The sequence below is a fragment of the Vanacampus margaritifer genome, chromosome 14 (genome assembly GCF_051991255.1).
Source record: "Vanacampus margaritifer isolate UIUO_Vmar chromosome 14, RoL_Vmar_1.0, whole genome shotgun sequence".
In the NCBI taxonomy this organism is placed as follows: Eukaryota; Metazoa; Chordata; class Actinopteri; order Syngnathiformes; family Syngnathidae; genus Vanacampus; species Vanacampus margaritifer.
Window position 1 is genome coordinate 13,285,505 of NC_135445.1, and position 26,523 is coordinate 13,312,027.

Consider the following 26,523-nt stretch of genomic DNA (forward strand, 5'->3'; position numbering starts at 1 on the left):
CAAGTTTGATCATGAATACGGTAATGACAATTTTTCAAGAATAAAGTCACAGTTTTCTGTGAAAATATCGTTAACTTAGTAGCTCTGTTATTTGAAAGTTTTCGGACCACAAAAAAAACATTTATGGATTAGCATTGACCTGAATGACTAAAAAAAAAAACTACACAGACAAAAACTTTTTCTTAGGAAGCAGGGAAGCTCTTTAGTATTTTTATTTTATTATAGTACGTTAAAAATGACTTAGGCCAACTGTATGAAAGTGAAATTTGTAGGCATAAAAAGTGACAACGTTGGAAAAATTACACCGATATTTCTGAATTGTAAGAGAATATAGTTTGACTATTATGAGATAGATAAGTCATTATTAGGTGAGAATTGAGTTCTAACATTGGGAGGGAAAACAAAAAAAATCTCATGTTATAATTTTACAAAAATTAAAGTGAAAATTTTCCTTCACAATATATACAATGAAGCCCCATTAGTCTAAACATGACATTCTGTATAACTTTGTGTTTGTGGAAGATGACTTAAGCAGCGAAATTCGCCCATTTTTTTTCCCATCACACGGCGGCCATTTTGTCACTTGCCTGGACTGAAAATGACATCACAGACCAATCATGGCTCAGCATGCGAACATCACATGACCACACTCTTAAAAAGGTGAGCCAGCGATTGGTCATTACCGGGAGGTTGGCAAAAACATAACACAAACATTCATCCTGCCTGCACTGCAGCGCGCTTGTCTCTTTGTGGGAAAGAAAAGCCGACCTGCATGCGGATGCTCTCTCTCTCTCCTCCTCCTCGTGCTTCCGATGCCATCACCTACCAGCAGGACGCCGTTGCTGCCTGCCTTGTGAGCGCCAAGACTTTGCTTCCCATTTGCACATTAAGTTACCTTATACAGGACGTCTATGTTAGCTTTAGTTCATTTATCTTAGTTCTGGCTTTCTGTAAATAAAGCTTTCTTTTGGCTGTGAGCGGGTCGTAACAAATGTGTGGGCTTGTCTAAAAATGACATTTAAAAAAAAATCAGATTTCTTTATTGTAATGTATCAATGCAACAAAAATCAATATTGTTTATTAATATTGTAATGGAAGTTAAACGTAAGCAACATCATGCAGTACAGTAGTCACGTGTTGTTGCGTCATTATCTCCAGGATGTTTAATTAACATTTAATCATGAATCCTCAATTGCTCATATGTGTAGCCTATGTTGTCATTTTATTAGTAGGCTAATATACAGTGTAGTACAGATAGCCTACTTACAGCATGCGATGCCTTCATTATAAGGCTGCAGACAGATTTATGTTTTTTGTTTTATTGGCCCAGTATGGCTCTTTCAACATTTTGGGTTGTCGACCCCTACCCTTGGCATTGTTATGTCATTTTTTCCACTAGAGGGCAAATGGCAAAATGGCCGCCCCAGGAGGTGGATAAAAATGGTTGGATTATGCTGCTTAATTCACATTCCATAAACACAATATTAATCACAATGCTGTGTTTAGGCTAGTGGGAGCACATTGAACATAATATTGTAAAGAATATTTTTGACTTGACTTCCGCTTTATATATGCAATTACAAGCATAAACTTGTAATATTAGAAAAAGGTCAAAATCTTACAATGAAGTTTTTATTAGGTGAAAAATTTCATGGCAACGTCAAAGAGTTGACAGGAAGAGTGACACCGGTGGTGTAGTGCAGGGTATACGCGGGTATACGGAGTATACCCACTTCTTTTCCAGTCACTCCTCTGCTTCTAATTGGCTGGTACCGTCTGCCTACACTGGATTAGATAGGCTCACTTTTGGCATCTGAGGACTGATGAGCCAATGGGAGTCGGCCACACAATGGTAGTAACCCAGAAAATTTTGCTCAGGTGAACTGATTTGCTCTCGAACACAGGATGCTTGATCGTGACGTGGGTTCGATTCGTGCACTAGATACGTTTTATATGATTTTTAAGTACCGGTAAATTAAAACACAAGAATGGGGACAAATAGTTTAAGACAGCACAAAGAAATACTGAAGTCTCACCAGACTGTTTTTCACAATTTTTATTCCTCGTTCACTAAATAATGTAATTTGTTTTATAACATATACTTTATTATTGTGAGCAAGTACAAATGAGGGATTTAAAAAAAATAAATAAAAATAATGTCACCGTTTCTAAAAGAGGCCATTTTTCTGGACTACTTAAATAAAAAAATGAAATAATAATAATAAATAAATAAAAACGTGAAAATTGAGAGAATTCCCACTACACCACTGAGTGACTGTGATTCATTCGGTTTCATTAAAATTTCTAACCTTCAAATGGTATTCTACTGAGTTTGAATCATTTTTGTGACAAGCGATTAGCATTTAGTTTGTCCAAGACAGCTGCCGTAGTGCCGCCTAATGGGATCATGTGCGTAAAGCCTGTTTTCCCTGTCTGGAGTCTGGTGGAATAAAGGTCAAGGCAGGCACAGTACACAGTGACTACAAGCATTATGTGCTTCATTAATAAGAAGACAGAATTTTAAAAAAATCGATGTACAATTGCAATTTGCAACTTTCTGTGGAACTATTGGTACAATATTAATAAACAGTGCGCTATGCTATAAAATAAGGCTGAATTTTGATTGACACCGTCAGTGGTATTCATGTAACAGTATGTTTATTTTTGTCATTTGACAGAGGTAGCCAATTGAAAGCTGTTCCTAATAGTTTGACTCTCATTATCCATAGTGTTAAATAAATAACCTCTGTCAATGTCAATATAACACTGAATAGCTAATATCTTAATATAAAAGCCAGAACTCTTTAAACCGTTTTGTATTGATTGCGTGAGTGTCCATAATGATGTTTTTGTATCATTTGGAAATGTGTTACTCAGTCCATTGCAATGCAACAAAAATAAATAAATCGGGGAGGGCACCAAAACACAGCATATCCTATTCCCACTTGAGCTCCCTATTCAAATCTACTTACTATTTATTCTTTCACCATAATTTAACTATATTAAACATGTATCCATTATGCTCCAAGTGTGCTTTATACATTTCCAACCAGCTGTGTGTAATCTATCAAGTGGAGTAGTGTAATAACATTTGATCATCTCCATAAGCGCACACTTTGCCTTGTATGTCTCATTACGCAATGTCTGCTCGATTTGATTTATGGATCCGCTAACAGCATTAATAAAACAACCTCCACCGGCTTGCACTTATTAGCCGGACGGTTGAGGCACTTACTCTAATTGAGACACTTCACAAATCTGCCATGTTGGCTTTGGCCCACGGTCATCATTTAAAGACACTTGATGTTTGGATGATATTTATTACAATACACAAGAAGAAGCAAACGACAAATAGCCTAAAGGAGTGTCGAGAAAAAGAACAAGTGGTTATTTTTCGGATGTTGGAAGTGCTCGCAAGGCTCCAAAGTGCTTGGCACAACCATGGACGGAGACGCACTGCATGGTTAGATCAAGCACAATGGTGCCCTCGGCGGTCAAAGGGAGGGAATCAGACAATCATCATCGCAACGGGAGCTCACGGAGACAAAAAAAAAAAACAGCAAATATTGGCCACAACTTAAGTTAGGTTTGAAAGGAAACAATATGATAGGGGATTTTTTTTGTCGCGGCAGTCGACGACATCTTCAAGGTGACGTTCAAGTAGGAATGGGGAAGACAAAAAACGACTTTAAAAATACATAGATGGAATAAAGAACAGTAACACACATATGCATGTATATAGGTATATTGGTGGTTTAATATAAGTCCCAAAGGGTTCATTCCTACCATTTTGAGTTAGACACAAGAAAGTGTCAAAAGACAAACAATGTTTTTTGCATTTTGGTGTCTTTTATTGCTTTCAATTTCCTCATTGATGTGCCAAAAAAAAAAGGTTCATGGATCAATGTGACCAGCTGTATAAAGTACAAAAAAATTACAATAAATCATTTAAATGAATTGGGAAATATACATCTAGTGTAAAGAAGGAAATAAATCTACACCTTTTTTAAAATTTTATTCAAACTTTTTTCATTCATTATTTATTCATTTTATTTTTTATTTTTTTATTCTGGTCAGTTTAACCAGCATAGCATGCCACTGTGGTCCACTCTATGTATCACCGCCGACTAAAAAACAAAAACGTTTTTAATTTAAAAAATAAAATAAAATACCATTTAAAACATATGTAATGAAAAACATGAATATTATTATTGTTTGTAAGTTTTAAGATTTTAGCTTACGTTAAATAGAGTTGAAATTGACGAGTAAATGTAAAAATAATGAATTACAAATGATAAAATAATAAAAATGAGTAAATATAAATATTGTGTATATACGTATGTATTAATTTATAAATACAAAAATTACTAGAAGAACAAACCCATCCTAAAAAAACAACAACTGAAAAACGAGTCGATTTGACCTACAACTTTACGTTAAAAAGTCTGTGAATGAATTTCAAAAATTTCAAAACCAAGAAAAAACAAGTTACCAGGCAGTGAATCATTTTGATCTGCAGATTTTATTATTTTTTTAAACGAGTAAAAGATGAGTAATACATTGCGTCTCACTGCGGTAAAAAGAGCGGGGCTCCGCCCTTCTTGCGGACAAACTGCGTCAAACCCCACCCACGCCTCATCCGTGCCGACTTTTACAGAAAAAAAAATTGCGGTAAATTCTGACGTTTTTCGGTCCTCTTTACCGATGGCCCCTTAAAATGGTTCCCAAGCTCGCCAATCGACTTCAGCATTAGACAAGCTAACTAGCTAAGATGTCCCAGACGTTCTCCTGACATTTCCCTGCTAACCTTGTTAAAAGACAATCTTGTTACCTTCCCTTGAGGATTTCTCTTCTCCTGTGGGATGTTTTGGGAAAACGGTTGGAGGTGACCCAATGGTAAAATGGAAGGACTTTGGTGATAATTAGACGGGATGGATGATGATTTCATGGATGATTGTGATACTGAAGTATGCATTCTTACCAGGTTGTTTCCCAACATTTCACCTGTGGCGCTGCAAAAATGAGCGATTCATGACAAATCAAGAGAACTTTGACTTTTTTTATCTGAGAAAAGACCCACCTTATCCATTGCGACGGCCTTGAGGGTGACGACGGCTGGGACGCTGCTGTCGGTGTCGGTGGTTGCTGAGATGTTTCCAGGCTGCTCTACTGGAGCCAGACTGTCCCGACTGCGTCCTCAGCACCCTTCAAGTCACCATCGCCTTCCTGCCCCTCCTTCCAGCTAAAGGAGGGGTCAGCGATGTTCTCCTCTCGGGATAGGTGCGCTGCCAAGGGGCGCTGCTACACGCTACCATTGGACATGGGATGGGATTGGGGGGGGGGGATTTTATTTTTTATTTTTTTGGAGGATGGCTCCAATTCCGCATTTCATAAATATTAATACGGAGGCCTCACTCCGTGCCCGCCCTCGCTAAATGGCTAGTTTCTTTAATTTTGTTAGTGGGGGGAGTGGGAGTGCTTTATTCACTAAATGGCTTTTATTAGTGGCCGGTCTTCAACTCTTTCATTAGCTAAAGTGCTGCTATAATTTACAGGGGGAGAAACAGAGGGGGGGGGGGGTGTATTGGAGGCCGCGTCTGATCGCTGAGGATGCCGGGCCGACTGGAAAGTCCTTCAAGTGTTTGGATTCATACTTGCTAAAACAAATGAAGACCACCACATATTATAGTGACAATATTGGAATAAAAAAAAAAACAACACAAATCTAAAGTAAGCGGCACGGTGACTGCTTGGTTAGCATATTTGCATCGCAGTTCAGGAGTCGTCGGTTCAAATATGGCAGCTGGCCATCCATTCATGTGAGTGTGAATGATTGCCTTGAATGAGGATCAGATTTAGAATAGTTTTCAATATAGTCTTTATTTGAGTTTTATATTCATTTTTGGTTAGTTTTTATAAAAATGTTTGTTTTAGTTAGGTTGTTACAAGTTTAAGTATTAGTTTGAGCATTTTTTCATCTAGTGGAGTGTAAAAAAAAAGTCACTATTTATTGTGTAATACAGTAAAGTACAATTCCCTAATTATGGTTTGAACTTTTCTCTTCCGACTACAGCAATAAACACTGAAAGCTCATGTATGAAATTAATTGACAAAGATGAAAATTCATTTGTAAAATGTACATTCAGTTACTTTTGTTTTTTAAAAGCACTTTCATTAACAAAAATGTTTTAAATGTAATTTAGTTTAAATTTTTGTCATAACCTTGGTAAGGACAAGCAGTAAAGAGAACAGATGGATGGAATTAAAACACCTGATTCAAATAATCATGATTGTTATCAGGCTTCTGCAGAGCTTGCTAATCAGGTGTGTTGGAGGAGGGAACCATCAAAAACAGAGTTCACGAATTCCGGTCCTCGAGGTCCGGAGTCACGTAGGTTTTCGATGTTTCCGCCCACTAGCAAGCCTGATTCATATAATCAGCTCATCAGCATGCCTTATAACGATCCTGATCTTTGGTATCAGGCGTGTTGGTAGGCGGAAACATCTAAAACCTGCAGGACTCTGGACCTCGAGGTCTGGAATTGGTGAACCCTTCTCTAAAACGTGCAAGTTTGAGATGTTTCCCCACCTCTGGCACACTATATTGAAATGATCAGAATCATTATCAGGCTTCTGCAGAGCCTGCTAATCAGGTGTGTTGAAGGAAGGGTACCATCTAAAATTGTCAGGTTTTTCAAATGATCGGGGTCACTATCAGTCTTCTGCAGAGCTGGCTAATCAAGTGTGTTGGCGGAGGGAACCACCTAAAACCTGCACGTTTTAAATGCTTCCCCTCATCCAACGCACTTTATTAAAATGATCAGAACCATCATTAAGCTTCTGCAGAGATTGGCAATCAGGTGTGTTGGAGGAGGGTCACCATCTAAAACGTGATCATTTTAGATGTTGCCCCTCCTCCAACACACCTGAGGAGGGGCACCATCTAAAACCTGACAATTTAAGATGGTGCCCCTCCTCCAACACACCTGATTAAAATGATCAGGATCATTATCAGTCTTCTGCAGAGCTGGCTAATCAAGTGTGTTGGCGGAGGGAACCACCTAAAACCTACAAGTTTTAGATGCTTCCCCTCCTCCAACGCACGTTATTAAAATGATCAGAACCATCATTAAGCTTCTGCAGAGATTGGTAATCAGGTGTGTTGGAGGAGGGGCAACATCTAAAATTGTCACGTTTCAGGTGTGTTGGAGGAGGGGCACCGTCTTAAATTGTCAGGTTTTAGATGGTGCCCCTCCTCAAGTGTGTTGGAGGAGGGGCAACATCTAAAATTGTCACGTTTTAGATGGTGCCCCTCCTCCAACACACTTGAGGAGGGGCACCATCTAAAACCTGACAATTTAAGACGGTGCCCCTCCTCCAACACACCTGATTAAAATGATCAGGATCATTATCAGTCTTCTGCTGAGCTGGCTAATCAAGTGTGTTGGCAGAGGGAACCATCTAAAACCTGTAAGTTTTAGATGCTTCCCCTCTTCCAACACACTTCATTAAAATGACCAGAATCACTATCAGGCTTCTGCAGGGCTTGCTAATCAGGTGTGTTGGAGGAAGGAACCATCCTCTGGTCCTCGAGAAACAGAATTCCCCACCCAAACCCCATTGTCTGCCTCCTACAATTGTGTTTAGGGCTTGATTCTAAACATGTGGAGTTTACATGTTCTCCGTGTGTGTGTGTTTTTTTACACCCCTCCTGGGTGCTCCGGCTTCCTCTCACATGCCAAAAGCATGATAGGTTTACAGAAGACTACATTGTCCAAAGTTGTGAATGCAAGTGAGATTGTATGTTTGTGCCCTGGCGTCTATATATTAAAAGTATTTTTTTCCCCATTTTTATTAGTCCCTTCACATGGTCCATGGCATCCATTTTGACTCTATCTTAACCTTTCTGTTATTGTACGGGTCAAAATGATCCACATTAAAGTTTTAAACAAAAAAATAATACATTAAAATAGTCAGTTTTTAACTATGTGGTCTATAAAAAATTATTTGACACATTTTTTGATGGTCAAATATGTATTCGTAAAACAATTAATAACGTTACCAATTAAGTTACCAAATGTACTACTAAACAATCCATTGTTATCATCAAATGGTCCTACTAGAACCCAAGTGATGCATGCGGCATATGATCCATTTTTTAAATTCAACCCTCCTGTTAAATCATGGGTCAAATTGACCCAGATTAAAGTTTTACATTTTTGAATATACACTCAGTATATTCAACCCAATTTATTTATTTATTTTAATGCTTAATATGCAGTGGGTCATATTGACCCATGAAGAAAAACAACAGAATAATAATAATTAGGGGCAACATTATGCAAGATTGATTTATGGAAATTTATCACAACCCCTGGTGAAGCAGCATGTGGCTAATATCCAGATTATTTTCGAACTCCTTGTTACCATTCTGTCAACGATTGCAGGCCAAGCTTTTTTAGATCATTTATTATTGCATTCCTTCCTTCCATCCATTTTCTTCATCGCTCATTCTCAAAGGGCTTGCAGGTGTTCTGGGGTCGATCCCGGCTGACTTTGGTGAGAGGCGGGCGACATACTGGATTGGTCGGCAGCCAATCTGTTTTTCCATTAATTTTCATTGTATTTTTTAAAAAGGATATAGACTATTTGTAGTGCTTGTGTAAGGATGTTTTCTGGTGTTTAAGTCACATTTTTGGATGAATGTAAAGTATTTTTTTTGGTAGTTTTAATAATGTTACTTTACCATGTGTTAAGGTCTCACACTCTGGCTCTCGAGGGCTCTTAGAAATGTCCCTTTTCCAACACACCTGATTTAAATGATCAGCTCATCAACAAGCTCTGCAGGAGGCTGACAACGATTCTGATATGCTGATTTGCTTTATTTTAAATCTATTGTGGTGATATAAATTTAGATCCAACTGCGATAACAATTTAGACCACAGCCTCCATCTATCTGCGCCAACGTACAATTAAGTGATATTGATGTTTTATATCCGCCTCATAATAGTCGATACATGGGCACAGTCCATCGTTGGTCATAAAATGGCCGCCGGTCTTCCCGTGCACGCCTCCACTCTGATGAAATGCTTTTCCACGCATGTCTGTGCGTTCAATGGAGTCGCGTTAGTTGTGAACATCTGCCGTATGATGTCCCCAAACTGCGTCTGAGTGAATGAACTGATTAACCTGAGTGGCTGTCCCGAACCGGCGAGGGAGAAAAAGGGGGAATGCAGGGATGGAGGGGGGGCCACCGGGCTGAATAAGTGCCTTCATCATCAATGTCCCGTAAATCACTGAGCTGGACAGGCCTTTTAAATTGGACTTTTTTCCCCCCTCCCTTCTCTGAGCCAGACTTGGAGTGGTTGTGATGCAGTGGAGGTCTTTGCATTACAAGGAAACCATCAAATATATAGCAGACTACCATAGTGCATTGTGTTTGCTGATGCAACATTTTTTTTGACTTAATTGTCTTAAACATTTAGATGTACCGGAATGCATGACATCCAATAGAAGAAATTAGGGTACCTAATGTTGTGGCCATTGAGCAGGAACAGGGGATGTGTTCACAATTAACATTCAAGCTCATATTAAATGGGAGTCAGCAGTCACACCTGCCGCCATTTATGATAGCCACCTAATAAACTTAAGATGCTCTAGTAAGCTTTTCCTGACATTCACAACAGTGCCATAACCAAAACCTGTAAGGGAAATCCTACTAGAACATCTTAACTTTATTTGGGGTTAATCTAAAGCACTTTTTGCTGGAAGTTAAATGTGAGTTTGAGGGTGAATTTTTGTTTAAATTGCATTGCACGGTATACAAGTCACATGAAAAGTAGGGAAAAGCTTTGCAATTATTTTATCAATAAAATGCTGACTTTAGAAAGGGGTTACAGTACTTAGAAAGTGGTGTGTAGACTTTTTATAATTTATCGTAGTTATCAAGACAAATGGGCCAAGTTGTGCTGTAAAATAGGTGTGTACTGCAGACCAAGGTTATAAAAAAATAAATAAAAATTGTTAACGAAATACTATGAAAATGCTTTTTAAATAACAAAAACTAACGTAAACTACATTTTATGTTTACTAATTATAATTATAGCGAAAATGTCCTTCGTTTTAGTCTTTCATCATTAATTTAAAACATGAGCCTTTGGGGATGATTTTAAATATATTGATTTAGATATTAACTGGAACAAGGACGTTTGAAAGTGTGTCACACAGAAGTGACGTCATCTAACAGCAGCTAATCGAAAAGCACCTTCAGATGACGTCGCTGTTGGGCGACAATTTTGCGTCCTTGACTTTTGGCTCCAATGGATCGGCTTGCCTGCTTTTTCATTTAACTCAGCCGAAATGCAATGCTAGGTAAAAAAAAAATGCATTATTTTTTCCATTTTCCCATGGTGTTTATTAAATATTGCGCACAAGTAATACACATAAAAAAAACACACACACAACCCCCCCAGAAAACTAATAATGAAGCTAATTAAAACTAAACTAAATTTAAAAAACGAAATAAAAACTAACTAAAATGAAACTTCCAATACTATAATAACCCTGACAAATAAAAGTCAAACTCTTGTAAAGTTGTGAGACTTATTTGTTTTTATTTTGTTTCCATTTCAATGCAGGCGTTAACCAATATTCAATATGAACTAATCATGGTGTTGAAGTGTTTCCATGTGACATGTACATTCATGTCATCCAGTTTCAAATAAGACAATAGTGACAAGCACATCACACAGACGCTCTGATGGTTTGTTTGCCTTTGCGATACCATGCACTCCATATATCACCCCCCCCTCCCCAACTTTTTTACTTTTTCACCAACTGGATAACATCCTCGTCATCCATCACGTGGTCCTTGCCCACCTTTTGAGGGTTGTGTTTGACAGACGATCCCCACACGAGCGCGCTGAAAAGAAGAAGTTGATGGCATCACATGATTCACGTGGGAGGGAAGCAAAAAGGTGAGCAGCAACAAACGGCAGCCGTCAAGTCACACAAAAAGACTCTCGCTAATGTGGTGTGACACCGCTTGGCCCCCGCCGCCTCCCCGGAGGATCGCTAATGCTCGGCCGCACTCATGTATCGACTGATTGACGACCCGGGCGCTACCATTTGGAGACGGACCCCCTCGATCCAAACGCCGGCAGTTAATACGTCTCTGCGGTATCTGCGCATAAAAGTGACCGACGGCTGTAACTGGTTAAATGGGCTCTTTTAGAGTACGGTGATTCCTGGTTAGTGGTTGCTTTGGGACTAGATGCTGCCTTTATTTTATATCGTACTAAGCATAAAAGGATTTCTCAATCCCACAAAGTAATTGGTTATATTTTGTTGCAATATTACGGACTTCTCTGGCAAGTGTCAATGGCCAATGATGCACTAAAATCCTAATTTTACTTAAAACGTAATCACACTGACAATAGAGAGACATTGTGGCGCTCATTGGACAATTCATTATGTACACCGACACAATCTAATGAAATAAAAATGGTGACGACTTAGAGATGTTTTCATTTCACAATATGTCTCATATTGAGGTTTTAGTGTGTAAAATTGCACGGTAATTTGGTACACTTGTTTAGCTTCAATATTAGCATCACAAAGAGGGCCCCCAAAAACTGGACATCATTTGAAGTATCAACTTGATTAACTGTGTCCTCATGTCCCAGAACGAAAAACAAAATTAAATAGGCTTCATTTTGGAAAAAGGAAAGCTCTATCAAAATGTCATCAACATATTCAAATAGATAGATTTTATAACATTTAATTCTTGATATTGAGGGTATTTTCAGAAAAGCATGAACATGTTATTAAGACACCTGGGAAATGTAATAAAAAAATAAAAATAAAAAACATTATGGATTTATTTTTTACAATAAAATGTATGTGCCCACTAGTCTAAACACGGTATTCAGATTTATATTGTGTTTGTAGAATTTGAATTAAGCAGCAAAATGAATCTGTTTTTCTCCATATCAGGGTAACCATTTTGCCACTTGCTGTCAAAAGAAAATGACATCACTGTTGCTGAGGGCACAGGTAACGATCAATCACAGCTCAGATCACGAACGTCACATGACCAAACTCCCAAAAAAGGTAAGCCTTGAATGGCCGTTACTAGAGCAACTGTGATGTCATTTTCAGTCGACGGCATGTGGCAAAATGGCCGCCCTAATCTGGATAAAAATGTGCGGATTTTGCTGCTTAATTCATATTCCACAAACACAATATTAATCATAAATTTAGATTAGTGGGGCAAATACATTTTATTGTAAAGAATTTTTTAGGTTGACTTAACTTTAACCTTGATTTTATCCATCTTGTTTAAATTTGAGCGAGAAATGGGATAGGTTATTAGACTGCGAATTTTTTGGGACAACATTTTGATATATTAATCAATTGTCAATCAAAACTGAGCACTATCACCTTTGTCTCACTCATATAATTTCAGTGGCAATCTCTCTCTCTCTTTTTTTTTTTAACACACGTATATCTGTGTTATATGTGAATGGAGTGTTGCAGTACTCACTACTTGAATTCCTTGATAAGGTTCTTGTGAATCTTCAAGCAGAAGTCCTCGACGGCGGTGTGCTCGTCAGGCAGGACGACGGGAGACGTGTAATCAGGGAGCTGGCCTTTGGGCTTGGTGTAGCTGCACATGTTAACACATAGTCATAATCACACCTCATCTTAAGCAAGGACAGGGTGAGATATTGTTAAAATTAAAATAAAAAAATCAATCAATCAGACGCGGCGCTTCTGCCGCACGCTTACATGCGCACGAGCTTGAGGTAGTCCCACATCCTCTCCAGCAGGTCGTCAAAGTTCCAGCGGTGGTGGGCCGAGATGGGCACGCAGTGCGGCACCTTGTAAATGACGTCCAGCTCCTCGATGGAGATCTGGTCGATTTTGTTCAGCACGTAAATGCAAGGGATGTACACCCTGTAGGGAGCACAGAATAATCTCACTATGGGCAGAATGTACTCATGTAAAACAAAATGTACATTTTTTGCCTTATTGGGCCATCTAAAACAACAGTGCTGAACCTGTGCAAAATTAATAAAACCTGCGACTATATCTGTTCAATAATGTTTACTCAAAAATGGTAATATTTAATAAAAATGTCTGTGACCATTGCCTTGTTTTTACCCACAAATCATCATAGTATATATTTTTTTTAGCTACAAACGCTCAGTATAAATATATTTTTTACCATCATTATGATTACTCCTAATATAACTTTTCTTCCACCATTTTAGTCTCAAATGATATCACAAATATTTGATCACTTTTAGTCAAAAATGCTCAATATATATATATATTTTTAATCCATACATGATAATAATATACTGTATATAAACATTCTATTGCCGATTTTCAAAATGACAGAATAGCCCAGTGTGCCCCCCTAACCCTAACCCCCCAAATGACTTGAAACGATTCCTGTTAGGAGCATACGGCCGGCGTCAATGATCTGGCGAGTGGCCACGCCCACAGGGAACGACAAAGGAAAGCCGGCGGCGGCTCGTCGTCTCACCGGTTTCCCTCCACCACGTCGATGAGGTCATCCGCCGTGGAGTCGCTACGGAGGGTGATGTCGGCGTTGTGGATCTTGTACTCGGACAGGATGGTCTTCACCGTGTCGGCATCCAGCTCGCTTTGTGCACACTGCGGATCAGAACACACAAGGACCAATATTAATATTGTGTAGAATTAAAATGTGTTAAATGTCCACCAGAGGGCGGTGCTGTTAAATGCACCTAAAAGGACACTCACGGTGGCAGTAAAGTTGATGCCGCCTTTGTCCTTTCTCTTATAGCCGATGTTGGGCGGCTGCTTGTTCAGTCGGATGCCAAAGCCCTCCAGCTCGTGTTCTATTAACCTCTTGTGCAAGAGAGGCTTCAGTACGTCCAGCACGATCAGGATCAGGTTGCAAGTTCGAGCCACTGGCGCACAGAGAGGGGGAGACATGCGTTAAGTGATGCACAAAAGAGTAGTATGGATGGTACGAGCTGTTTTCCCCCACACTGCTAAAAATGTAACAGAAAAAAAAAGGGTGTGCTTGGTTTACAAGTTCTCAAGATTGCCTCATAACCTGAGTTTGGACACAGAACTAATACAGAGTCTTGTTTATTTAAACCAGTGGTCTGTAACTTTTACTGTCAAAAAGAGCCATTTTACGCCAAATAAATAAATAATCTGTCTGGAGCCACAAAACATTTGAACATTGTGATGAAGGAAAACGTGTCTTAGTGTTAGTCTAATGTACTGAAGGCCCAAGAGCTAATTAGAGCTGCACTACAACAGAAAAATAAGCGGCATCCAATACTTAGAAATTTATGTTGTTTCCATACATGCTTTGAGCTTTCTGCCAAATTTCTTATTTTAAATTCTAATTTTCTGTCTCTTCTTCCTTTTTTGGGTAAAAACAAAACATTTTCCCCCCTTTTTTTTCACTATTAGTTTGCTGACATTTTTGGCAATTTTGTAGACATTTTAAGGTAGTTTTGGCATTTCTTCTTTTGTTTTTGGACATTTTACAGTTATTTTTTAAACGTTTTATTTTCTGCCTTTAAAAAAAAATCTTGTGACTATTGAGCAGTTTTCATGGACATTCTTCCCCTTTGGACATGTTATGGTCACTTTTTGGACATTTTTAGGTAATTTTTAAAACTATTTCATCTACCTTTTGTCTCTTTTTCTGAGAATTCAAAAAAAACATGACTTATTTATTTAAAGAAAGTGTTATCTAAAAAATAAAGACAAATATGTAAAATAATAATTAAAAATAATAATAAAATCATAATAATAATAATTTCAACTACGTTTTTTTTTTTACAGATACACAGGGAGCCACAGGAGAGGGACTAAAGAGCCACATGTGGCTCCAAAACCGCAGGTTGCAGACCCCTGATTTAAACTGACGGTGTAAACAAGTTGGTGTTACCTGCAATAACTTGTCTGCCTCTGCCTTTGCCATCTTTGGCCCCTTCTATGATTCCAGGGAGATCCAGAAGCTTTCAGGTAGTAAGTTGACAAAGTCAAAATAAAATCACACACTGACACTTACGTTTGTGAGTGGTACGTTTTCATGTACCTGGATTTTTGCTCCTTTGTAGCGAATGACTCCAGGTACCGTTGTGAGGGTGGTGAACTCGTAGGCGGCCACCTCAGAGTAGACTCCCGCCAGGTTGCTCAGCAATGTCGACTTCCCCACTGAGGGAAAACCCACAAAGCCAACACGGGCGTCGCCGGTTTTTGCTACGTCAAAACCTGAAAAGACATACATAACATCAGAGAATGTAACTGGATACAAAGATACTCTAAATTTGGTCAACAATATTGAATTTATTTAATATTAATATCAACACAATTTTGTTGTGTAGTCAGGCAGCAAACAGTAGAGGTGACAATATTTCTTCAGGCCCAACTAGTTTAATGCCTAAATGACCTACCACTAAAATCTAATTAATGGCAAGCGAATAAGAGGTGGTTTGTGTCAGGACGATTTTGCACCAACAAATAAAAGTTTGCTTTCAAATATTACACTACAGAGAAAGTGATGCTTTACATGTATATACAAGTTGGAACAAACTGTTATCTAGTCTATACTCATTACCTTCTCCTGGGCCGCCACCGCCACCTCCCTTTGGCGTGATGAGCTCCCGCCTGAGCTTTGCCAGACGTGCCTTGAGCAGACCCAAGTGGTGAGCGGTGGCCTTGTTCCTCTGCGTCCTGGCCATCTGCAACAAAGCAGAGCAAGAACGGAAGCGCCAGCCCCCGTGAGGTCTCTTATGCCACTTAGCTTACACAGAAATATACAATTCCAGAAAAAAACACCAACATTCCTAGCTATAATATTTTTGAATCACACATTTTATATGCCATTATTTTTCACTTTATTTGCATTTACGTTTATTTACATTGAACAGTAGGCTAATGTTCCACTTGTCTGGCCCACATTGAAGGGGATTTTTTTGGTAGATTTATGTTTTGCGATACCAGTCCTAGAATTTGTCTGACAACAAGAAAACATAATCACGCCGCACGAGGCGGTGCTCAATATTTACAGTTTTTAATTTGATTGGTTTATATTTACAGCCATGGTGTGATTGTCATGCAATATTTATGTGCAGTTATATTTCAAGGATGCAGAGTGTTATAAATATATTTGCATGGAAGCATTAAAATACTTCATCATGCGTACAAGACATTCTGTTTCTCCATTGGACTTTCTAATTTTTATAGTGCAGAAGTGTTTTTCATACAAATAGTTGCTGTAACTATGACTTTACGACTGCATTGTATTTAATTATTTTAGTGTCACCCTAATTATGTTTTAGTGAAAGGAGAAGCTTAATTTCCCTGTCAAATATGGAAACAACTACTTTGCCCGATCTTGTGGCATTGGCAGGACATTTTGAACTTTGGATCAATTACTGGTAGATTTTTGCTATCCGGGATCGGAACACTTTCGGAATTTTCTAAATACTAAAGTCAAGAAGAATGAATGCATTTTAAAAGCTCTTTTTTATTTTGTATTTCTAAAGAGTATTCACTCAAGTATCAGACACCACCGGGGTTATTAAATGTCCAGCATCCAGTGAGTAAACAAGTGACAGGTAGAATACATATTAGATTTTGGCTATTTATAAAACTCGTTTTTGTATGTGACTGGTTTATTTGTGCACTATAATCCAGTTCCATCTCCAGTTGACAACGTTTACCGGCGAACTTCTCCACGAAGACAACAATAATCCCAAAATACGATCTCAAAACGACTAATACAGCTACAATCACATAATGATTAATGTTTACAGGAGAAAAAAAGAAAGAAGACAAAAGGCTGTCCTAAAAGAGCGACGTAATGAAACGTAAGGCCCAGCCGTCTGAGCGTGGCTACTTTCTGTTAGCATTTCAAGCTAGCCGTTAGCTACAACGGGACTTGATTCATCACGAACGCCACGTTTCCTTTCGATCTTACCTCATTTTCAATCTCTGCTATTTTGGCGAGTATGCTCATGATGACTGAGGTTTGTGTCACAGTTCTGTGTTACCTATAAACGTTAGAGAAATGACAAACGGACGTGTCTAAAGTGAAAAAATGTATTCGGCGTCGGCGGCGAACACACTGCTACCACGCAAGCGTCGTGCACTTCCTAGTGCCAAATCTCGCGATAAAGCGTTGTGGCTTTGCCCTGGGACTGAACTCGCAGGTTGAACATACGTTTCGATTTAATAGTGTAATATTAATAACACGTCAAATCATGACGCAAATTTTGTCTAACAGTGCCAGAGAAATATAATATATTGTATTTGTTAATTTATAGTTGTTTAAATTTGATGCAAACATATTTTCATTGTACACAAAAATACAGAAGATGTATAACTGCTTCTATTATTTCAATTACTTGAGGAATTACAGTACAGTATATGTTTCAAAAGGATGAGTACTGTATGAATTGAAATCAAACACACCACAAATCAGTTGTCAGCCATGGTTATCATTTCTGCTCTTTAATACACCTCAGCGGAACCATTTCCTGTAAAAATAAATGCAAATTGAATGACGATATAATTGAAAACAAAAACAGGTCCATATTTACATTCTGTAAAGAACCTTGCAGATTTTATTTCATACTCAATATATATGTATGTACTCCATTCTGATGAGTCTAACACCACATGCTTGGTATGCTGAATCTGTTGTGCCCAGATCCCTGTTGCGGTTCATTTTTATTACACAGTAGGAGGTGTGCTTGTCCTCATCAAAATATACAAAAATAGTACTTTTCTATAAGGTAGATACGGTATTCAGCGAGTTGTTCAGCATCAGTTGTTGTTGTCCAGCTGAGTATGAGGAGCACACGAAGGAAGAAGGAGGAAGAGGAAGTGAAACACAGCAAGACAAGACAAGATTCATTATTACTGAGTTTGTGACATCGGTACTGTATAGATATGTAACTTTAGCTTGTGTAACACAAACGCGGGGCTTTGCTTCCAGTCATTTACCCTTGCCATAACGCAAACTCTTCTTTATTTAGAATACATCACCAAACATCAGTCATTAATGAAGTGCATTGATTAATAAAAGTGCAGTTTACAGACTTTGATGCATTCACTTGGGCTGGAGGATTTTTATTTTTTATTAACGTGATAATCAGACCAAGTTTGTGCATTTTTCCTCTCTTTTGGTAACATATGCAAAGGCCCCATTGGTTGTCTGTAAAAAAAAAGAAAGTTTGACATTTATTTTGTGATGTGGGGGTGTGTTGAGTGATTTTTCCTTTCAGATCTACTTGGAAAATCACACATTTTGAAAATGTCCAATATTTCCGATGTCAAATTTTTATGTGTGTGCGGTGGCGGTCCTAGCTTGAATGGCGGGCAACAGCGTCAGCTTCAAGTCAAACTATCGTTTTATTTCACGTCACAGTCAAGGAGTCCAGATTTGTCATCTTTAATAATAACATTTTTTATCCTGACTTTCGCCGAGCGGATAAAGATAAATCACAACACACACCACAGGATGTTCCTTACAGACAACTGAGAATCAGGCCTTTGCTGACCACAACAGTAGCAAAATGCTCCAACTTGCTCCGATTGTCAGTATGTGTGTACCCACTTTCCACAAATAATTTTTGTGCATCCAGATTAGTTCTCGATTCATATCAGTGAATAGCTCTAGCATAGCTCTAGAATACCAACCAACTACTTTTTACCTGGTCTTTTGGAAATATTTAATATAATATTTATTGGGGAACATGCTAATATTTAAATACAGATACCATTAATGTGCAAGTCAACTGCACAAAATCAGTGTGAATAAATAATTTGATAATACAAAGGAAGGAAAGAAATGTAATATGGTTTATCCATCTGCAACACGGCTCAGAAACGGGTTGTCACATTGCGTTAGCTTAGCTACCAAGGCGGTCTTTAGCTTATTTGCTTGCAACCGCTTGGATGTGTTCTCTTCAGTCTTCAATCTGTATTTCTGTTAATGTCGTCAGACCAACACGATCATAATAAAAATTGAGTGATCAAATGCGGTGTGTTATGTCCTTAAAATAATATCACAATATCTACATGTATATAGTGTATTGTGGGTATAGTCACTATACACTACTCCATTAAGTACACTACATATCTAAGTAATATAGTGAGTATATAGACTACTATAAGCACTAAATAAACTACATTCACTGAAATATTGTGCCATTTTTTTAAGGAGGCCACACAGTACAAATTACAGCTTTTAAAAATCTCACCATCAAGTTGATCAATTGCATGCCCAGTTGCAGATGAATACACCAGTTGCAAATTGCAAAATGTCATTTTCAAAATCGGAATGAATAAATCTCAGGACTCAGGTCTTAAGTGCCATAGGAGTGACTGACCAATAAGCAATGAAAAATAATTTCTTAAAGCTCAGGTAAAAATTGTCGAAAGGAGTTAGAAAGTTTTGTGACGGGGGGAGGTCTCATTTGGAGAAAGGAAACTAACTTGGTTAATTGGTGTATATTTTTAGAATTATTTATTGAAATGATCTTTCTCATAACATGTATAATGTACAGTGAACCCCTGCTATAAACTCATTCACTCTCAGACATTTTCACTGAAGCAACCCCCTTCACTCCAGGCTGTTTCACTGGATTTTGACTGATTTTGCAAGGCCCACAGAATATTGTGTTCTATTGCTATAAAAACATGGAACATACCGAAAGAAAGAGTAGATATATTAAAAAGTATATTTCTATCTGTTTCTGTTTTGCAGCAATTAGCATTAAAATATAGCTAAGTTTCATCATTATTCACAATCCTGTTTAAAACACTGGGGAAAAGAGCCTTTTTGCAACATGGCCCTGGTTGATCTCTTCTACTCTGCTGCCGCCTGCTGGCCGTTTTTGTAATAACTACCATTGCTTTAAGCGTTCTCTTCAGTTCAGAGTCTGCATCAAAGCCTTTCATTATGTTCTAGCATAAAAAAAAATCATTTTTGGGACCATGGCAATATTTAAAATAGAACGTTTTATACATTTTTGAGCAAATGAGTTAATGAGTAGCCGAATCCTACCACAAATAGCAACAACCCGTGAGTAAAAGGTTTTTAAAGGATTGCCTATAGGTGCCACAAGATGGCAGCAATTTACTTTTTGTCCTATTATTCCCCTCAGTTCATGTTGCTCGGCACCAAGATTCCAACAGATGGTGCCAAAGTGATACTTTTAGACACGGATTTGGCCTGAACACAAAACAGCAAAAAGGTGAGTATGTGACCCCAAAACAATCAGTGAACAGGTGAATTTGCAAATATGCAGGAGCTCGCTGTACTAAGAATTTGGGGAAGGGAGATCTACAATGACTACATTGCTGCACGCCACTGCTCGACAGGGCACTGATGTTGATGCTGTTTCTAACCTAAAAGATTACACTTGCTTGTATTTGCTGTCTGCTGTCACCCCAATCCCATCCTGCTCAAACCGTTCCCCCAATATCGCTGTCATTTTCCAGGGAGAAGCACTATTTTAGTGCAGTAGTTTCCCACCCGATGACAGGCCTTTACTGAGGGAAGCGTCATGCCAACACTGAGGTAATAGAAAGCAAAAACTAAAAAATAAACTGCATGTAGTTATCCACTATCATTGGATTCTGTCATCAGAATTTGGATAATACTTATTGAAGCCATAAGGCTTTAAGATATATGCAACTTGGCCATATGATGGCAAAAGTCTTCAATGGAGGCCTTCCCTTCGGACCCTAGCTGCTCTCGGAGGAGGTGGGCGGCGCCGTGGACGACGACCGCCGCCGCGACGCCGACTGCGAGCGTTCTGGGCTGCGTTTGTCGTAAGGCTGCAGCTGCACCTCCACGAAGTCCCTGTGCTGCTGGCTGATCACCTGGCTGATGAGCGCGGGAAGAGTCTGCAGGTTGCTCAGCAAAGTCTCAAGCTTAGTCTCCAGCAACGCGATCCGCTTCTCCATGTCCTCTCCCCGCTCGTTCAAGTCCGACACCATGTCATACATGATGTTCTGAGTCTGGGACGACAAGGCAGAGGGGAAACGCAACGTTAGCTTTTCCTGCTCCTCGCTAACGTTCTGCTTTAATCATGAGACTTAAATGCAGCTGGCGGAATATGGATTTCTGAAAAGGAAGGAAATAAGAATTATATTTAGGTTGCACTTGAGCGGAAAGGTAGGAACATACCAGAAAAACAACAATCATTAGAAATTGTATCATGAAACATACCTAAATAGGTCCTGATGATATAATCATTACTCATTATATACTGTGCGTGTAGTACAGGGTCAGCAACCTTTCCTGTCAAAAAAGTCATGTTAAGCAGAATAAATGGAGTCGGAGTCTGTCTGGAGCCGCAAAACATTTGAACATTGTGATGAACGAAACAGAGTGTTAGTCGAATGTACTGAGTGGCCAAGAGCTCATTGGAGATGCACCATAATAGAAAAATGTGCAGCATCCAATACTTTGGATTTTTTGTGCAATTTTGCATACTTAATTTTTCATACATTTTTGCAATTTTGTGCCATTGTTAAATTTCTTAAATTTTATGGACATATTATGGTCATTTTCTTCTTCATGACTCTAGCTGGATTCTGAAGTATTCGGTTTAGGTGAACGGTATTGGATTTTTAATAGGTTTTAGGTGAAATAATGAGCACACACTCACACGCACATGCATATACTCACGCACATACTCACGCACATACAAAAAAAGAAAAAGAGAAGAAAAAAAAGAAAGAGAGCAATGATGACGACATGTTGAATGAACCGAATGAATAAACAATATTGAGCTCTCTCAAAAAATAAATAAATAAATAAGTTAATTAATAAAAAAAATGTGCAGCATCGAATACTTTGGATTTTTTGTGCAATTTTGCATACTTAATTTTTCATACATTTTTGTACATTTCTGCCTTTGTTAAATTTCTTACATTTTTGGCAGTTTTATCCTCATTTTATGCCTCTCTTCTTGCATGGGTTTTCACCGGGTACTCCGGTTTCCTCCCACATTCCAAAGACATGCATGGCAGGTTAATTGAACACTCCAAATTGTCCATAGGTGTGATTGTGAGTATGGTTGTTTGTCTCTGTGTGCCCTGTGATTGGCTGGCAACCAGTTCAGGGTGTACACTGCCTGAAGCCAGCTGGGATAGGCTCCAGCACCCCCGTGACCCTTGTGAGGAAAAGCAGTCAAGAAAATGGATGGATGGATCTACCCTTTGTCTCTCTTTTTCCGACAACTTAAAAAGTTTGACTTTATTTTTGAATATTTAAATATTCATTTTTCATTTAATTGTTAATTCATTTGAAGAATATTTTATCTAAAAAAAATAAAAGTAAATATGTAAAAAAAAAAAAATCTTCAAATTTTTTTTTTTAGAGATCCTCCTGTGGTTCCCACAGGAGAGGGACTAAAGAGCCACATGTAGCTCCAGAGCCGCAGGTTGCAAACCCCTGGTGTAGTATATGAACTGCTGCTACTGACTTAAAATATGATTCTAATTCATTCCTGTTGAACGCCAGAGCGTCCTGTCGTCACTCGTTAACCTTGTCTTCACGTGATAAGATTCCATAGGAAACAAACCTCTGGTGACAACGTAACTTATACTACTAGACTTATAATACTCTAGGGTCATCCAGGGGTCACAGGTGATTATTCTGATATGCATAACTCCAACTGCGCAAGCTCAAAGGGAACGTTCAGTGCTTTAGCAATGTCTCCGGAGGTCAGCAGGGACGAAATAGAACTTTACTTGCAAGACTCAGGCTCCAACCCTGGTTGTCATGGTAACAAAAGTCAGGCTTGTCATGAGCTCAACAGTAGTTGGGCCGTGGTATACACTATAAGACAAAAAATAGGCTGGTTTCAGCAAGAAGAAAGTGTGTGTAAAGTTTGGGGTATTTCGACAAACATGTTATGAAGAACCATGGGAACTGTTTTAAATTGTGAATAAAATGTTTATTATGTATCCTTTAAGACAGGATTTCTTAACCTTTTTTACCTTGGGGCCCAACTTTTCCTGTAAAAAGTAGCCAGGGGCCCATTCTGATATTATGATTTATGTTGAGTTATTATTGAGTTAAACACTGACACCCAATGGGTTCCATGCCACGGAGGCGGAACTTCCGACTTCCTGGTTTTCACACATTAGCTTTGTTTCCGTTTCCTGTTTGCGACGTGTGGGCCGCGTCACAGTTCTTGAGCTTCCGCCTTAGTGCCTCTCGGTTGCGCGTTCCCGTCAACGCGTGCGAGTGTGTAGTGTGTCTGTCTCAGTTGTCCGAAGCATTTCAAAGAGTTGAGACGCCCTGCACGTTAACTAGTGAAGTCATGTGATTAATTACAATTAAAAACATTTAATCGCCTCTCGTCCCTAGTTTTAATAATCTTTTTTTTTTTTTTTATGGCAGTGAATGAGTTAATTGTCGAAGTGTGAATCAAGCTAGCAATGCTACATTTTAGTTAGCACCACCAACTGAAGCGGTAATTTTTGACATTTGTGACCAATTTGTGACATTTGTAACCCGGTTTCTGGTTAAGTTAGGCCGTTTTAAGGTAAAAAAAAAAAACACATCAGCGGCTTGGGATTTATTCTCCATTTTGCATGCTAAAAGTCAAATTCATTAAGTGTAACAAGTGTTCAGAAGCGTGGGAGCCATGTGCGGGGTTTCATAATGGCTTAAATAGAGGTGGAAAGCCACCGGGGGAAAAAAGTAGTGCTGTCAAGCGATTCAAATGTTTTAACTACTTGACCACAATTTTCAGTGATTAATCACATTTTTCTACTTCTGCTTCTACTTTGTTTTTCAAAGCTTGGAACAGATATTTATTTGATTAAAATCTCAGAATTAATCAAAAATCATCAAATAGAAAATATATTTATCATTTGGTACATCTTGGTACGTATCATCAGTGAAAAGTGAGGGAACACTAAGGGTTTCCTTGCCCTCTTGTGTTTAGATCAAGGGATGTTGTTAATATTTGTCAACTGTGGCCGTGTGAAGCCATTTGAGACTCTTTTGTGATTAAGGGCTATAAACTTAACTTGACTTAGAAATCCAGCAAATATTGAAATTCCATTACTTGACTTTCATGTGTCTACAAAGAGTGAGCAGTTTTACTTTATTTTAGTTTCATGACACATTGATAAACTTGTCTTTCTAATTGTATGACATGATAAAATTACTTTAAACGTACAATGATGGCTTGAGCCTCATTCACGTTCCATTACTTCCTAAATGGTCATCATGGAGAATGTTTTGTTCCATTGTAGTATGAAAACGTCACACACTAATATATATATATATATATATATATATATATATATATATATATATATATATATATATATATATATATATATATATATATATATATATATATATATATATATATATATATATATATATATAAAAATCATATTTAACTGCATCTCAACGAGTGCCCAATAAAAAGGCAAAGAACACACTACAGTCTACTTAAACAGTCATTGTCAGATTATCGCCACCTATTAAAAATAACCTTGTTGCTACTAAACGCTAACCGCCGATCAGCGAAGCCAAGTAAAAAACATCAACCCCAAAGCTGTAAGAACTAACAGAGTGTATCCAAAGAGGAGAAAAGGTTAGAAGCAGAACAGCACATCCAGTATGGTTGAAGACACATTAAATAACACCAGCACACGACTTATCTTTACAGCCCTCCATAAGCAGGCAGCAGCAGAATATTAGCGAGGGCCACAAAGGGCTCGTGTTATATGAGCAGGTACTCATGTTTGAGCAAGGTAGAACGTCTGACCTTGACTTCACAAAAAATGCTGCCACTTTCACACACCTTCCCACAATATATGCACAGGTCTTTTGAAACATTTGAAAAATGAACTCTTGAAGAGGAGAGTAAGAGAGTTTTAGACTAATCTTGTAGAGAGAAAAGTGCTGCTGGACTGCAGCGCTAGGGAGGGCTGCTGGGATCGATACTGCCCTCTTGTGGCGACACACTCTTCCAACAAAGGGGACAAAAATCAGCTGCTGTGTACATAAAAAACATCTTGTAGCTGTTTTTATAGCGGGATACATTGCCAAATATTAGACTTCATGACACACTGGCTGGCCCTGATCCAGTTTGACTGCAGTGTTGTGTCGAATGTCAAACACTCTCCTTCTTTCTCTATCTGTGTACCCAGAAAGTCTTTTTCCCAGGTTACTGGTTCTGCTGTGTCAGGTTGGCCCGTTGCCCGGTTCTTTGCCTTAAAGGTTCTGTTTAGCGCATCTGGAGATAAACTTTTCTTTTTTTTGTAGATTACCCACACAGTACACACACACTCACACACAGGGGAACAAAAAAATGGTGGAAGAAAAGACAAAAGGTGAGTAAATTGGCACACATGTGAAAGGCCTGTCTGTTCATTTGACACCTGTAGACTTTGATTGAGGAGTGAAGCAGCATGCGTCACAACAACAACAACAGCAACACGCACATCGGGAGAGAAGCGTCAGTCTTTCCTCATGTGCAATGCAGCAGAAAAGCGTTAGTCCATATAGCTTACCTTGGCAAGGTCCACTAGAGAGTTTGCTTGGTCATTCAGCTTGCGTTGCTCCATTTTAACACTTCTCAATCTGAACACAAGACCATCCAGAGGCCAGTAAATGAACGCTGCCATCAATAGTGGGGTGGGTGGTTAGCATACACACGCAGCACGGTCCCGGGACATGCACAAGGATGTGTGTGTAGAGAGAATGCAGGGGTCACTCTGTTTGCTTGGTGCTGCATGCAAGTGGGAAGGAGCCGAAGAAAGAAGGGGACGCGCGTGACTCTACGGCCGGCCCATCGCTTCATTAATGCAGCGATGAAGTGGACTCAAATGGGGGCATGAGTCCACTTTAGTCTGGCACAGGTCCAGCTGACACTTGACAAAGAGGATTATAAAAGTCTTTTACAATGTGCATTTTTGAATGCAATGACTTAATATCCACGCCCTTCAGGTTGCTAAAATTTACAGTGTATGAAGTTTTGACATGACCTCATTTAAGCAAAGCGCATCCAAACGCATGACGAAATATTAGCGATGGGCGAGTACTGATACCAGATAAAGTTTCAGTACTTGCGATGGCGGTCGTTAGGAAATATAAGTGATAAAGATGAAGAATAGAGAAGTGCCATTAATTTCATGCCATTTAATGGAAAATTTGGGATATAAAGGTCTTATTTTAATGATCTATCATTGTTTTTATTTTCCTCATGTATCGAAAATATTTGTGGTAGCAGTACTTAGTATCGGTATTGGTGACTACTTAAGCGTTGAACACTTGTACTGGTATCGGTCTGAAAATATTGGTATCGAACATCCCTACTAAATATGCTCATCAATTTCATTTAAAGAGAGGAAAATACTGATATTGCATCTGCTCCTTTATATGACATTAATTTAGAAGAATTCAGGAAAATATATTGAGCGTTATTACATATTTGTTTAATTATATTACTAAAA

General features: G+C 38.6%; 2 protein-coding genes across 4 annotated transcripts in view; both read right to left on the bottom strand.

Annotated features, from left to right (window-relative positions):
- Positions 1-10,593: 10,593 nt before the first annotated feature.
- Positions 10,594-17,207, bottom strand: drg1 (developmentally regulated GTP binding protein 1). The gene is made up of 9 exons (XM_077543076.1): positions 17,000-17,207; positions 15,635-15,758; positions 15,113-15,288; positions 14,963-15,032; positions 13,792-13,961; positions 13,553-13,683; positions 12,790-12,957; positions 12,545-12,667; positions 10,594-10,921 (listed from the first exon to the last, which is right to left on the bottom strand). Exons 1-9 carry the CDS (start codon positions 17,036-17,038, stop codon positions 10,822-10,824), a joined length of 1,101 nt encoding a protein of 366 aa, XP_077399202.1. The 5' UTR covers positions 17,039-17,207; the 3' UTR covers positions 10,594-10,821.
- Positions 17,208-17,503: 296 nt separating this feature from the next.
- The window catches only part of kcnn2 (potassium calcium-activated channel subfamily N member 2), a 42,819-nt gene continuing 33,799 nt past the window's right edge, over positions 17,504-26,523 (bottom strand). For 2 of the 3 annotated variants that reach the window (XM_077543094.1, XM_077543093.1), the window contains exon 7: positions 20,893-21,051. In XM_077543094.1, coding sequence (XP_077399220.1) covers positions 21,015-21,051 — 37 coding nt within the window. In that variant the 3' untranslated portion in view covers positions 20,893-21,014. Of the gene's footprint in view, positions 21,052-25,581; positions 25,652-26,523 lie in introns of all 3 variants that reach the window. The other variant, XM_077543095.1, reaches the window with a different exon arrangement.

Bases quoted from the DNA above. Each gene is read 5' to 3' on its own strand.
- drg1 (XM_077543076.1), bottom strand. From the start codon at position 17,038: ATGAGCATACTCGCCAAAATAGCAGAGATTGAAAATGAG. The intron at 12,958-13,552 runs GTGAGACGACGA...TGCTCCCTACAG, and splicing joins GACGTGGTGGAGGGAAACCG to GGTGTACATCCCTTGCATTT. The intron at 12,668-12,789 runs GTAAGCGTGCGG...TAACATGTGCAG, and splicing joins TACCTCAAGCTCGTGCGCAT to CTACACCAAGCCCAAAGGCC.